The 16,725-nt window shown below is 35.7% G+C and overlaps 1 protein-coding gene across 2 annotated transcripts; it reads left to right on the plus strand.

Annotated features, from left to right (window-relative positions):
* The first annotated feature begins 9,972 nt into the window (after positions 1–9,972).
* Positions 9,973–16,262, plus strand: LOC134533158 (uncharacterized). Of its 2 annotated transcripts, none has more exons than XM_063370517.1 (3): positions 9,973–10,086; positions 13,225–13,358; positions 14,280–16,262. In XM_063370517.1, the coding sequence occupies exons 1-3, from the start codon at positions 10,075–10,077 to the stop codon at positions 14,683–14,685; spliced, it is 552 nt and encodes a 183-aa protein (XP_063226587.1). In that variant the 5' UTR covers positions 9,973–10,074; the 3' UTR covers positions 14,686–16,262. The 2 variants fall into 2 exon arrangements, with proteins under 2 accessions (XP_063226587.1, XP_063226586.1); XM_063370516.1 differs by having other exon boundaries at positions 9,974–10,086; positions 14,244–16,262.
* Positions 16,263–16,725: the final 463 nt, after the last annotated feature.

The following is a 16,725-nucleotide window of genomic DNA, read 5'->3' on the forward strand; positions in this document are numbered from 1 at the left end:
TTGAAAACTATTAACTGGAAAGGTGGTGTAAGTACTAGTTCATCTAGTAGCTGCATAGATTGCAGCACAAGTTTAAGCAGTAAGTGGAGCCATCTATGGATTTACAGGCAAAGTGGTGTAACTGGCAGTTACACCACTATTCCAGTCATTGCCGTACTTATATTGTGATCACAATGCTACAATAATTTTCATGTTCTTTAATAGTGAATGTAGATATTATTGGTCCTATTGGAATATACAAAATGAATGAAGAATCAGATGAAAGTGCTAGCGAACCAAGTATTCTTCTTGATAATGGTTCGAGTGATGAGTATTTTCCCAGTGCATCAGAACTCTCTGGTAAGTGAAAATTGTTGTTTTTGTGCTATTTTGTAACACAAGTGAAATAGCTGTTTTGGGTTATTTTTTAACATTCATGTAGTTGCAGTTTTAAGTTAGTTTGCTACATAACAGTTTATACTGCTAAGAGTTATCATGTTATTGTTGCCTGTCACAGCGTCACAGTATTTTATAATTTCATTAAAACTAGCTGTGTAGGCCATTTTGAGGTTATGTTATCTCAGTATTCTATTTTAAATGATGTCTGTTAAAGGGGGAGGTTCGTCAAAGATACCCGTGGTTTTAATTTGTTTTATAGATGTTTGGGATATTGTGTGTTTTGTAGGTTTATATTGTGACTATATTTTGCTACAGTTACAATTTGTTTGCTCTTGTAGTTTTCGTGTCATGGCAAAATCAAGTCAAAATCTGCATTTTTCAGTATAAGCCTTTATAAAAACCATCACACTAAATGGAATTAAAACATTGACAGTGAAGTACGATGTCATGGGCTACAATGTAATTTAGGTATATAAAATTGTAAAAAAAAAAGTTATTTTTATCTTTTAAAAATTTTGAAATATAAAACAATATTTTCAAAATTGTTTTAATACAAAAATTATTGCGGTCCATTTTAATAATATAGTTAACGTTATAGGCCATGACATCGTACTTCACTGGGAATTTCTTCATTCTGCTTGGTGTGGTAATTTCTTATGAAGGCATAAAATAATGGAAAAATGCATATTTTAACTTTGAAACTCCTTATGGACAAAATATGAGAGATTAAATTGTTTCACAAGAAGGAAGTATTGTCACAAGTTATGTATTTTCAAAATGGACTTCACACAGTGTTTTTACTGTTGGAAATACTATTTCTAGACAATTTTTCTTGTTAATAAACTATGTCCTTATTGTTTCAGATTAAGATAGAGTCGAGGAAGAGAACGAAGTAGATAATCCAGCACAAAAGTTTGAAAATGAAGAAAGAAAAGGTATGCCAAAACGATCCCGAAAGAGAAAAAAAATGGAAAGCAAGAAACAAGCAAGGAAGAGAAGGCGAAATTTGGGAAAATCCTACAGAACTGCAAAAGGTAAATCAGTAGAGGAGAAAACATTTAAGAACGCTAATTGTACATGTAGAAAAAATTGTTTCAAACAATTTTCAGAAGAAGAGCGAAAAAATGCATTTGAATCATTCTGGAAAATAGGTACTTTCTCTGCTCAAAATGCATTTATATGTGGTTCAATAAAACAGGTAACACCACAGCGCCGTCGGCCAACAGTAGGTGTTCGGTCACCAAAGCATTCTACAAACCAATATTACATACCCCAAAATGATGGGACAAGTGTAAATGTGTGCAAACGATATTTTCTAGAAACATATCAAGTTTCCGATGGTAGGATCAGTAGGGCCATAAGAAAGGTACGAAGTGGCCAATCACCAGGTTCGGACAACCGGGGAAAGAGAATCCCAGTAAATAAAACACCTGACGAACAAATGGAAATGGTTCGAAAACACATTTCAGGATTCCCTTCATACCAATCACATTACACAAGATCGCACAACCCGAACAGGAAATATTTGTCAGAAAACCTTAATATTCGCCTCTTATACAAACTATACACTGATGACTGTGCTGATGAAGGTAAAGAACCGGTCAAAGAACACATTTACCGGAGAACGTTTAATACAGAGTTCAATTTACACTTTCACGCACCACACAAAGATACCTGTATGAAGTGTGATTCATTTAAAATAAAGTTTGACTGTTCTACAGATGAACATGAAAAGAAATCCCTTCTCCAGCAACATGAGCTTCATCTACGGAAAGCTGATAACGTAAGGGTGTCTATGCAAACAGACTCTGAACGTTCTGCTTCTGATAGCTCTTATTACTCCTTTACATTTGATTTGGAAAAATCTTTAGCATTCCCTAAATTGACATGCCAAATAGCATATTATAAACGTAATTTGTACGTTTATAATTTAGGTTGTCATGAGCTCTCAACAGGATTAGGTTACATGTATTGTTGGGACGAAACCATTGGATCTCGAGGCTCACAAGAAATTGGAGCATGTGTTATCAAACACATAGAAAGTAGGGCATCAACAGCTAAACATGTGGTCATGTACAGTGATACATGTACAGGACAAAATGGAAATTGGAAACTTGCATTACTACTGATGAGGCTAGTCTTAAGTGAAAACAACAGTATTGAAGTTATTGACCACAAGTTCATGCAAAGTGGTCATTCCTATCTTCCCAATGACTCTGACTTTGGATCAATTGAACTTTATAGTAAGAGCCAACAGATATTTTGCCCTTCTGACTGGTATAGAGTTATCACCAAAGCTAGGACAAAACGTCCGTTCCATCTTACCGTGATGTCTAGTGAAGAATTTGTATCCACAGAAAACCTAGAGAAATCAATCACAAAGAGAAAAGTTGCTGAAAACAAACATCCAGTGTCATGGCTCAAGATGCAGTGGATTCGGTACAAGAAAACTGACCCATACAAAATTTTTTTCAAAGAGAACATGTGTGATGAAATCGACTTTTACACCTTAGACATCAAGCAATCATCAAAACGGGGACGGCAATATCTCTGGCCAATATACTTCTAAAACAACTCTACAATGGAGCAAGGCCTGTGACAAAAGAAAAACAACAAGATATGCAAGCACTTTTGCCTTATATACCCCCTATCAACCACGAGTACTACCATAATCTTTGTACTGCAGACTCGGCTGAAGATTTTGGACCTCTTGATGCAGATGACACAAGCATGTATGAGTAAAAACAGAAATATTCAGTTTGTGACAAGCACTAGTGATGAGGTGTAATAAGGCGCTGTTAACATTATTTTATTTATGCAAATTAAGGTTTCTTAGTGTTGCATAATAATATTCTGGATGTTACAGTAGTCTTTCAAAATACATCAGGTCACTGGATGCTGGTGAAAATAATTATGTTGAGTAACCAAATATGATTTGTTGAAAACTTGCAAAGTTGTTCAAGTGTTTTCAGTGTGTTTATAATAAAAACTTTTATTATTGGATTGAAATGCAAAGTCATTTTCATAATAATTCTGTTGTGGTTGTAATTTTTTAATTTTTGGTATCTTTAAATTGTTAAAAGCCAAAGTGGTGTAACTTACTTTTGGGTCCAACAAATTTTATTTGCATGTTAGTAACATATTAAAAACTTAATAAATAGTTAAACCATTCAATATTAAGTACATTTACTTAGATTTATTGGAGATATTAGTGTTCTGGAATTTTCTGTGACAACTCTACTAAACGTCTTTATATCTCAATTGCAGGTTAATGTGACTTACACCACTTTGGCTTTAACAGGCTCATATATATATTTCTTGTGTGCGTGTGTATGTCACTGAACTCCTCCTAGACGGCTGGACCGATTTTGATGAAATTTTTTGTGTGAGTTCACGGGGATTCGAGGATGGTTTAGATTCACAATTGGATATTTTATCTCGATTCTGAGTTAAGAAAAAACTAAAAAAACACGCTTTAAAAGCAAAAAAACTAAGCATTGTTGATAATTAGCCTCCATGGCAACGGGCTTTTGCATTGTTGTTGCCTTCTGCGTAACCATGGGAAAGGTTTTTGGTAACGGCAGTGGCGTGCCCAAGAGGAGGGGTATGTATAATGAGAAGATACAAAATGTCCAGCGTAGAAATACTTACCGCCATATCCATATCTCACAAAAAGTACATTTGGGCAGGACAATGTCTGTCGGGTCCGCTAGAAATATATATAGAGATATATATGTAGAAAGATATATAGAGAGATAGAGACATAAATAGAAAGATAGAGAGAGTTATAGAGATATACATAGAGAGATAGAGAATTAGAGAGATAAAGAGAGATGCTTAGTATACGTTTAAAAAATTGATTGAGGCATTGCAACGCATGCCGGGCATTATCTAGTAGTGTTGTAAAACAGAACCTTATTTTCGAATATTCCAATACAACATCGATATGTGTTCAACTGTGGGTATATTGTGCGAATATTGGGAATAATTTGCCTACTCTTTTTGGATCTGACAAAATATAGTTGACGAGTGTGTCATACGGATTAATGCGTGCAGAGCACGTAAGATAAGCAGTTAAACACATTAACCATTTGGCCACTTTTTCTTTAAGTTAATTTATATTATCATGACATAAATAGATAAACTGAAATTTATGTATTTAACATTTAACGATAGAATAAAGCTGTCTAACACGCAAGACACACCAACTATGATACAGAGTGGTCACTCATCTATACACCTACTTTATTTCTTTACAGAATCACAGTAATGGTTTTTATGTTATTTAAGAACAGCACCAAACATTCACAAATAAAGTTTGAACTTTGTTAGATACAAATAACCTGTTAATAAATTATTCAAAAAGAGATTTTGTCAAGAATTATAATTTATAATTAATATCTTATATCGCCCTGAGCTAAACGTTTCTTATTAAAACAGTAAATTTTGTTTCAATCAGTGTTGAAACAGTGAAATACCATAATTTTTTATACTATGTATTATTCAATACACAGATATCCTGGGAGCATTTTAGTACAATTTTACTTAAAAATAATTTTTGCATTAAAGCTTATGTGGACTCACAAAGTTTTTATTTTGGATCATAAGTTTTATGAATTATATTATTAAATATGAGATAAACAAAAAAAATTTTCTCGGATATTTATTTCAGTTGTACAATCTCCAAACGAAGTTAGTAAAATCATTTGACTAGTATAGAAAAAGTTCATTTGGTTTAAGGATGTACTTCAAATAAACGTCAAAATTGTCGTACAAGTGCAATATATCATGTAGAAGAGGTAGATATGTCACTGTACTTTGACCCAGAAAACATTATGTTTACTGCTAGAGCCATTACAGAGTACAATTATATACACTGGACCCACGTTTTGTGGAATGCAGCATTAACCTCACCGGAATCCCTGATGTTCAAACAGTGTCATACGAAGAAAACAGAAAATAGAGCAAAAAAGTAAATAGCAGACATCACCGGTACTATTTTTGAAGCTTAACCTGTGTACAGTTTTATCAGCAAACATATTTAATTTAGATTTAAATAATTTACACTTACAAAGCAAGTTAGAAATGAAGCAAACAGTTATTGTTTCACATTCCATGATCCTTTCCTTGCAGATTCCCAGTCATCTCTCGTCTCCACATCCTCCCTGATACCAAAGCTCCTTCATCCCTGGCGGAAGACAACCAACTTGCTCCTCTACCTCTGCCAACATGGCGCGCAAACTAGCTACTAGCTTCCCCTAGTCGCCACTCAGCGCTAGTGAAACGTTCTGGAGACTCGAGTTCACAGCTTTGTGTGCCCAGTTCGTTGGAAACAGCCGACCGAGTCACACACACAATATTGGAGAGCAAAGCTTCTGTTCAACATAGTGACCACAAAACAAGGTTGGACACTCTTTCGGGCAGTCTGGAAATGCGAAAACCGTAACTAAACGATACCTGTTTACATGCACCAGTGAGCGGTTCTATCTATAATTTCGCTTTACTAAAAAAAAAAAAACAAAAAAAAACGTGCAGTCTCTACCCAGGTAGCCTACTAAAGATTCGTGATTTAACAAGTATACATAATATCTCAAACACCGTGGTAAAAAACGTCAGGGAGTGATATAGCGCGATTAGACAAGCACTAAACCGTTCAATAGCTAGAGGGAACTTCCCAGTGAACGATATAAACGCTTAAATCACAGCAACCGTTGTCAATTTTACTGTAAATCTACAACGAGATGGATGCGCAGGTGAATAAAGAGAAGGCATTACATGTAAGGACTTTTTCTTAAACTCATTGGTGCTCTGTCATACTGGCCATTTCTGCCGTACCGCCCTCTGTAACTTAACCGGTTGAATTGCAAGCTTAGGTATATTGAATGGTGTTTTGTGTTAGACTTGAGAAGTGTAAGTATAACTTCATGACAAGCAAGAGCAAGTGGCATGCACCTTCGCAGGCAACAGGTGAAATTCCTGGCCAGACGTTCCTTGAGAAATTCGCAGAGTAAATATTTTTATTTTCAAAATTTTACTTAGAGTTGTATAGTCTGTGACATGTAACTTTCCTAATGTATTAAACTTCTGAAAATTTGTATCAGTGGTAGAGGTGGGTCGAAAAGTATCAACCTGATACTTTGGCACTGATACGCGCCTGTATCAGGAACGGCAAACGAGTACACTTGAAAAGTATCAGGTACTTTAGTATCAGTTCAGAATTCGCCTGGAACAACACCACGGCCAATGTGCGCGTGCGCAAAACCCGATCGCAGAAGATGACGGTCACTTGGGCGGAGCTTGTGAAAGGGGAGGGAGCAGGAACGACGAATAAGGGATAAAGAAGGGAAATAATGTAGGGGAAGAAGCGCAGGGGAAGGCGTTGGAGAGGCGCAAAGCGAAATTGTTACGAGTCGTTTGGTTATTGTCCCACATCAAAGTACGCTCAGAGCGCAGTGCGTGCACAGACTCGTTCAATAATAAAACTAATGAAATTTTAATATTAAAAAGTACATTAATACAAGGTATAATATTTATATTTGTGCACCTAGCAGCTATGAAAATGCAAATAAATTCTCAGTTGACACTAATAACAGATGTAATCAACATTAGGACTTTTTTTTCCGAAAACAATTAGTAACTAGTGTTTTCATACATTAAAAGATTACGATTTTATAAAAAATTAAAAATTAAAAAAAAAACAGATACGTACATTAGTGATCATACTATATCAATGTTTACGTTTCAAATGTTTCTTCAGATTGGTCGATGATGATTTATAACTCAGTTTTTGTTTACACAAATTACAATTAGCAAACTCATTATTTTCCGTAAAAAATTCCACACAAATGAAGTCTTTTTCGTGCACTTATCCATTCCTTATTTCACTATAAAGATACTAACTACAAAGCATGACAGCCCGCAACAATGTACATGGTGATTGATACACGGCCAGGACGAACTGCAGTGAATGTTGAACTGATTGATACTGGCTGTATCAGGCGGGCATGAGAGTAACAGAGGTAGAGAATTACCGGGCGTGATAAATAATGTATCAGATTCTCCTTCCGGTCGCACGGTCTGCGTACGCGGAGCTTTGTTGCTTCCTGGGACCGTCTGATACAGAAGTATCAGAGACTTGTAACTAGGTACATTACTGTATCAGTATCAGGTTGGAACAGATACCGAAAATTGCTGTAACAACCCACCTCTAATCAGTGGTACCCATTTCTCAATTGACATAATATGATGTTTGTTTAAAAACCCTAAATACCACATGAAAATGGTTTACAAACACTGCTGATGGAATAACAGTGGCAGAAGCGTATTTCTAGCATTGGTGCTAATTTTAAGAACAGTCAAGTTATAAAAAACATTCACACGGGCTATATACGAGTGTATCCACCGATTTGTTTACAACAAGACGAAACACGTGAGCCGTTAGGTGCTACGCATTCCTGGGCAATAATGTACGCTGATGTTGGGTTTAAATTTTAATGTCGTTGCATATGGAAACAAACAGGACCCCCATATTTTTTATAGTAAATCGCTCCATGCACATTGAAATCACAATATTTAAAACTGCTCCAAATAAAATAGATCAGACTGCATATCAGTTGATACTCGACTGCTCCACCTGGATCAGTAAAATACTACAGATTCTTTCAGTGTGAGTTCTCAGTACAGTCCACTTAATCGTTAGCAGGTGCCTTCTTCCATGACGTTTAAGTGAAAGGCACTTTAAAAAAAAAAACGTTAGTGGGTATGGAACTATTGATTTCCCGTCTTCACGATACAAGAGTATTGTGCCTTAACAGTGAGCGACACCTTTCATTACATCTGCTCCGACAGTCTAGCGGTTTAGGTCCAGACCGCTTACTTTTAAGTAGTGGTTTTGAGTCCCACCATGTGTACCTTAGAACGATATTAGTCTATAAGCTTTTCGCCACAAAGAATGGGTAGATTCGAAAGATTCGAACGACAAACTTTGACTGCACTTTCAATTAAATAAATAGTTCAAAACATATTAACGATTAAGGTAAATTATGTATTATCTACTGGTAAAGAATTATTGAAGACATAGATAAATGTCCCATAATATATAAAAAATTTATTTATAAATAATAAATACGCATATTATTGACTGACACTTTGTAACTATGTATGTATGTATGATGTTTTCATGCGCTTACAGTGTTACATTTTCATTTCTCGTTGCTAACCTGTTTCTCCTAGCATTCTAGCATCCTAGCATCCTAGGTTCTTTACGTTAGTAAAAATTATTTTTAGCACATCTCATTTCTACTAAAAGTGAGCGACGTTGGGGTTAAAACTAATCTTCGAGAGAAACGCTAATGAGGACAACGCACGAAGTGTACTAAGGACTGTTAATCTGGTCCCAAGCTTACATTCCATTGCAATTGGAAACGTTGAATAACATTAAGGTTAATTCGCAAGTCAAAAATAAATCTACTTGTATTTAAATATATATACTTGATCTATTATCCAATCTTCTGGCCTTCGTGGTCTTGGAGTCAATAAGCCTAGGGCCTGTTTATCTATAGAAAAATTTTTAAGTTCCAATCTCTGCTTAAATATGTTTTTCGCGACGTTTTATTCTATAAACCAACTTAATTTGTTTCCTGAATACAATTATACATTAGTTATCACTTATTTTAATCAAATCTGTATTTTATCAGTATCCCACACATATTTTTCAACGTGGGAATCGTTGCCAGAAATAATGCTAGTCTATAAGTGCCGATCATTCAATTACAAAAACTAAAAACATGATCCAGATGGAGCAGTTGAGTACCAACTGATTTTCAGTCTCTCATTTCTTGGTTTGCTGTTTCGCAGGCCTGACTTTGTGATACTTCATTATAGTAGCGTTGACCAGCTACAATTCATTTTGACAACTGTTAGATTAAATTTATCTAAGAACCTTTATAACGAATTTAATGTTTTTAGTCCTTAACTTATTGAAGAAATTCCAATGCAATTTATTGCAAGGTGAATTGAGTTAACATTTTATTGGTATTGTAAAAACAATAATATTTAGGAATATCTTTGCTTCCGTGTGTTTGCGTTTTGTAATAATGCCAAAATAATGTGTTTAGTAACCCACACGACATTTTTTTTCTTATAACGTATTTCTGAAGGCAACAAAAAAACCTTTTTTTGTGACATTGCACAGTTTTTTTCCATAACAAATGTGGGGGACACGAATATTTAGAAAACATTTTCTGACGACATCAAAACTTTATTTATCTATTTTTTTTTTCTTCTGTGAACTGGTACGCGGATGGCGATAGCAGAGCAATTCAACCATCCACGACACGAAACAAGAAAGGGCTCAAACTGTCGGACTGCACGAAAGAAGAAGGAAAAAAAAAATGATTCGTCGAGGTTCCTTCGCCGGCGGCCAGTCAGCGCTATCTGCGCTCGGCAGAACGTGACTGCGGGCGCATCTCGGGGGTATTGTTGTCCCTCACGGGAGCACGCCCCGCGGTGTCCCCCCTTGCCCCCCTCCCCCTCCAGGGCAGCTTTCCCGACTATCGCGGGGTGGCGCCCGCCGTATAAATGCTCGGTCACGCTCGCGCCGCGGGCTTGCTCGTCCTCCGGCAGACGGCAGACGGCAGACGGCAGACGGCAGAAATCAGACGGCAGAAGGCAGAAGGCTGACGGCAGACGCGCACGATGGCGCGGGAGGTGAGTCAAACATCAACCAACGGGACAACGTGGCAAACCCTGGCCAATCATCACTGGCGAAGCGCGAGACAAATTCATTGCGTGTCTTTCGAGCTATTTTCCACTTCACGCCGCCAGATGCCACTGCTGTAAATTAGTTTCACGCGCTTAAAAGCGTAGGTTCGTGGCAATCACTCGTCTCGCGTATTTCTCGCTAGTTTCCCATGTTGTCGTTATTACGATATTTGGACGAGTGGGTTCGTGAGGAGAAATACTCAAATGACAGGAAATGAGACCTAGTTTTTGGAGTACTTTTGGGCCCATCCGCTAGATAGTAGCTATTTCTATATATTACTAACATAGGTACATTTACTGTGAGAAGTAATGGATCAGTTATATGATCAGGCAAACAAACCAATACAAATTAATTCACCTTATTGTGGTAGCACATATTTTGTGGTCTCGCGTACCATAAATACTGCATCTCCTACTTATTTATGTATTATATTTATATTTTATAAAAAAATTACAAGTATTTCTTGTATCGTTTGAATATCTTCTACTAAGCAAATAATACAATTAGTTAAATTATAATTATAAAGCGCTAATATTCTGTATTAGTTCTGGGCCCGCCCAACAGATAGCATCAAATGTCGCGCAAAACATGGTTTCAGTGTCCTCTGTTAAAGAGTCGCACTTCTGTATCTCCCTTCTTATTCTATGATTGGGCCTGTGGACCGCAGAACTATCAGGACGTGCTTCGAGGCGAACAGTTGGGGTTACACAATCCCATTGCATTTTGGTATGTCCGAGTTTAGATACGGTAAGTATCGGTTTATTTCACAATCAGTGCAATTAAATAAGTTTTATTTTCATTTCTAAAACAAAGAAACGAGCATGACACAAGTTAACATAAGCTGAATTGAAACAGTTCTGTTGACAAATCGTAAGCTAATGCGAATATTACACTCTCAGTAGATAAATTGCTAGTAAGCAACAAAAAATAATGTAATAAGATAATAATTGGAAAATTTACTGAAGTATCTAAATGGTGAACAAAAATAAAGGCTTTAAGAAATAACTTAATATATTCCTTAAAGATTACCAAAATGATAGGACGAACTGCCACGGAGGAATGGGTTGGGCCTGGAGGCTAAAAGGTCGAGAAATCGAATTCGAAGGACGCCAATTAGGTTTGTCCTCGAGGTCGTGATCGCTGACGCGTGAGGATCGAGTGGCCAGGGTCGCGGGTTCGATTCTTATTACGAGTATCAAGTCTGTGCCCAGGTGGTTCGAAGCCCGATATAATATTGCAGGTCTCGCCACCACAGGCATCCAACGTTTTAAAGTCGCACTATTTTTCCGTACCTTATTTTTTAAAACTGCCCTTCTCCTTCAGTCCACTAGCTTAAAATAGAGGATGCTAAAATCCAAATAAATCTTTTTAACTATTACGCCTATTTCCGCGAAATTAAATTTTTTTTTACGAATTTTTATCTAGTTAATTTTTGTTTGCTACAGTTACTTAAAATTATAATATGCTGTCCAAATACAACGTGCATCTAAATTTGAAATAATTATTTCCTACTCTGAATCGGAAAAAAAAATCCCTTCATTTCTTAAAAATAATTTTAGTAATGTAATTAGTCATTTTAAACAAATGTTACTAAATAAGGCAAAACTAATGTATATAAAAAAATTTTTAAGAAAATTCTAGCCACAAATAAATACGCGTGGAACTCAATTTTACATAATATAGAAAATTGCAGCTGTTTTTAAAAGTACCCAAGGTATTTTTTGTGGAAGTTTTTGTAGGCCATGTAATTTGAATATCGAGAAAAAAGTTAAGTGTTTGTTAATTAATAATCATCACACATGAAATCAAATTTGGTTCCAGTTCGTTAAGTTACATTTTGAACAAATATTTTAGGCAATTTGATGGCAATAAGATAGAAAACCTAAACATATTTGAAGTTAATATTTTTGAAAGATAAATATTTTGGATGTTTTTGAGATTATACAGAATGTCACACCACGGTAACGGATAAAATAGGTAACATTTCTTTGAAATCTATCTAAAAAAGAAAATTCAAATCTCTCTTGGGCCATATTTATGCAAATAAATTTTTGGAGATATTACTATTACGTAATTTAAAACTCAAGTTATTCACTATTATTTCTCAACTAACTTTCTCAGAAAATAATTTATGATTGTAAACAAACATTAATAAATACAAAATCCCAAGTTCATTTTAATTGGTTAGTTGTAATATTTTCAATTATATATTTTATTTAAATTAGCTTAATAAAAGGTTAAATACTATATTCTTTAAACAAATTAATTAATTTTTCACACTTCATTATATTTTTTTTTAGGTTGATCTCTACAGGAAACAAAGTTATAAACCTTAATTCGTATAAATTTTTCATACGGTGAAATATGTTTCATGCTATTGCGGACTGTGGCATCTAAAACCACATGAAAGTGGAAATACCTGGAAATAAATTTTAAACAAGTACACACTTATATGTAAAAACTGAAAAACTTCTTGTTAATGACATTACATTGAAGTTAGTGCACCAGGAGTAAAGTAAAAAGGGAATAAGGGAAACATACACACACAGAGAGATAATTATCACATAAGCTTACGATTAATATTAGAATTTAAAAAAAAAAATGCTGGCGGTGATTCCTTGAAAATGAAATATTTTGATGCTGAACTCTCTTTTACGGTGAAAATAAAACATGATTCAAATTTTAGGAGGTTCACACAGGTAAACGCACAAAGATGAACATTTCCCCATCTTTGTGGTCAGTTGTCTTTTTGGCTCTAGCCGCTTCTACGTGCCGTCTCATCACAGATGTTTTGGTGGAGTTAAAAAAAAAAATACTGCTATCAATCTGATGATGGTGACTACGATGGGCACCGAAACGTTGGCGATAAGAGAAACTCACAGACGCAAATAAAGCCCCGAAGACTCGGTGTGGTCAATAGGTATCGGCCGCAAATTCCTGTGAACCACAATAATAATAATAATAATATTATTTTATATTTTTGAGATTGACGGTCACGCTTATCACTGCATGTTTGATTGGTTGAGACGTGTGGTGGTGGGGTGGTTTCTAACGACTGCCCGGGTGTGTTGTTGTGTTGGCAGATACTGCTGCTGCTCTGCGCAGCCAGCCTTGCGCACGGAGCGCCACCCGGGGGAAACTACGATGACGCGAACAAAGGAACTCCAGCCGACGTCGAAGCGCATCGGAACAGTAAAGAACTCCCTCCCACCACACTGTAATTATTTTAATTATTTATTTTTGTAAATGGAACAGAAATATTCATGTCAAATCACAGATGTTTGCACATTTGCGCGAAAACAACTGCATCACTAAAAAAAAAAAAAAAAAAAAAAGTGTTCGCAGCAATACTGGGTTCGGATTCTTATCCGGGAATACATGCTTTGTGTTGTCCCAGTGCCTCCAAAAGTCAAAGTTATTTTTAATCCGTTCCCTGAATAGCTTTCCGGTATTAACTGCGCACATTAATAAGCATAATAACAAGAAATTAAGTCCAATTATTGAATATTAGATAGTATTTTCCATGGTTTGAAAAAAAATTATGTTTGAATGAAACATTAAAAAAAAACTAATTCGTAAGAAATGCTCAGTATTATCTCGGAAAACGTATTTCATATATTAGTAAAAATAACTGTAGCCATGTGTTGTACAAAGTTACATCATCTTTCTTGTAACATTACAGAGTGAATTTTTACGATGCGCGAGTACCATGCAAAAAAAATTGCAGGATGAAAAATAAAAGGCTATACGCAAACCAACTTATAACTGGTTTTAAATATTATACTTTAGTTGTTGATATTGAACACCGGTCCATATCATTAAAAACATTTATTTATTGCGAATATTAGAGATAATTATAAATTAAACTTTTCCAGGTGTGTTTAAATTTTATTATTACATATATTTTTAAAAAAAAATTAAATAAATTATAATAAATAATTATTTATTCAACTTTATTCGATAGTTTATATTAATTATATTAATAATGAATAAAAAATATACGTTTTTAATTTGATGGAATTTATATTTTACAAACCGTATTTAGAACATCACTTCAGTCGTTTTATTATTTCATGTACTTGTATTCGTTATGTGCATGAAGAATTGATACGCCAGTCGGGAACGACTTCCTCCGCAGCGCGGACGGGGCGAAGCGCGCCGAGGTGGACTCGTTCATGCGCCTCGTGCGGGGAGTGGTGGAGGCGACGGCCGAGACGGGCGCCGCGGCGCCGCTGCGAGCCTCGACGCCGGACGTCTACCCGGAGCCCCCCTCCCGGCGCGTGAGCAGGAAGATCTTCACCACGCGGTACACGCCGGAGTACTGGCGCGACGAATCCTTGATAACGTGGCTGGACCGCTTCAAGAAGTCCCTCACAACACCGGTGGACCAGGACAAGGACCTCAAGTCGGTGCTGAGCAGGAGCGTGCTCAACTTCATCATGCCGAACAAGCAGCAGGAGAATAAGAAGTTCAACATGGGCTCTGGTTGGCAGATACTTTCAGCCATGTATAAAACCCTTAATGGCATGAACGTGCTGAAGTAAGCGCTTCATCATTTCACGTCAATAATGATCTTTCAGCCGTGTATAAAACCCTTAATGGCATGAACGTGCTGAAGTAAGCACTTCATCATTTCACGTCAATAATGATCTTTCAGCCATGTATAAAACCCTTAATGGCATGAACGTGCTAAAGTAAGCACTTCATCTTTTCACGTCAATAATGATCTTTCAGCCATGTATAAAACCCTTAATGGCATGAACGTGCTGAAGTAAGCACTTCATCATTTCACGTCAATAATGATCTTTCAGCCATGTATAAAACCCTTAATGGCATGAACGTGCTGAAGTAAGCACTTCATCTTTTCACGTCAATAATGATCTTTCAGCCATGTATAAAACCCTTAATGGCATGAACGTGCTGAGGTAAGCACTTCATCATTTCATATCAATACTGCAATTTTAAAACTAAATATATATATAAAAAATGTTTTTATCCATAACACATTATTGTGCAGCAACTTATGTAGGATGTTATGAAAAAAAAACTGCAACGTCAAACTGCATAGTATCATTGATTAATAGACCCACATTGATATCCCGGAATGTTTTGCAAAATAAAGCCTTATTGAAATTGTCACGATATTTTTAAAATATCTAATAACAACGTAGCATCCAAAAAGGGCAATTTTAAATTTCCTTAGCTTTTCTAGGTGGTATAAACAGAAATGGTTGCTATTGTCAAATCAAAACAACCCTCAGAATGACGACACAACGCGACATTTTGTCTGATAGTAGTTTACTTCAATGTATTTGCGTAAAAAAATGAATGCACACAAAATCAGACGTGGGACGACGGCATCCAATGACTGCTCCAACTTCGTCGCGAGCAGACTGTCTGGTGGCTGCAGTGCTCTGCGCATGCGCGAAAATTAAAAAAAAATTGTCAACAAAAGTATGCCGTTGTATTCTATGGTAATTTATGTATAGCTGACTGGTTAAAAATGATTTTTAATTGTTACTTTATTAAATATTCATTTGGAAAGTATTTATTGGTTTGTTTCTCATTATGGATTTGGATACAGATCGATTAGTATGTTTAGTACAGGAAATATTATCACGACAGCAATTTGATTTCAAGAATATTTGAAAAAGAAATAACAAAACAGAAATGGGGTTTTAAAACTGTCGTGCGGCATCGTGTGGGTCACACCATGTCATGTCGTGTCGTGTCGTGTCTTGTCTGATTCTGTGTGCGCCCAGCCTAACAATCTGAAATCGCAACAAGAAAATTAAGACTTGCTGCGAAGTCCTAACTTACATGTCAGTGTAAGGCTTGTGCATATTCAAATAATCTGAAAGAAAATAATAAATTCGTAGAACACATACTTTTATGGCAAACATTTAATTCTTATAGTAGAATGAGAAATAGAAAACCTGTAAAATAATATAGAATAATGCAAGATGTGGTAGATTTTGTCTATAGGAAAATAAACAAATATTGTTATTTTGTTGTAATATGTGATGTAATTAAATTGCTATTTCTGTTAAGTGTATAAAATGTCTGATAAATCGAAGTTTTTTCCTCAAAATTGTATACTATTAAAAAATGGATAAATTCATTGCTCAGGATGATTTTTTTTTACAAATACGAGCTCCAGTAATGCAGGTAAACATTGGTTGCATTGGTACATTTAAGAATTTTGTGAGTGCTTGAAAATCAATGAATAATTTATTTGTTGAAAAATTATATTGCTCCTGAAGTATGCATATGATGCATATTGTAGTACGTATGAAGCTGCTATCGCAACTTTGTAAGCCCTTTATGTGAAACCGAAGAGTGATTTTCTAAAACAAACTTGAGGCGACATGAAAATGGTAAAACTTAATATAATTTTCTTTAGGAATTAAAAAAATTAAACAAAAATGCAATCCTCAAGCTGTGTCAGCATAAAAATGCTGCAACGATAGTATTCAGTATGCTTTTATTAGTGGATTGCAGTCATCTTACAAACGACATCGTCTTTAATAAAATACTACTATGGAGCTCCAAGCTGCTTATGATCAAGCTAGATCACTTGAGAT

Source organism: Bacillus rossius, chromosome 6, assembly GCF_032445375.1.
Source record: "Bacillus rossius redtenbacheri isolate Brsri chromosome 6, Brsri_v3, whole genome shotgun sequence".
Taxonomy (NCBI): Eukaryota; Metazoa; Arthropoda; class Insecta; order Phasmatodea; family Bacillidae; genus Bacillus; species Bacillus rossius.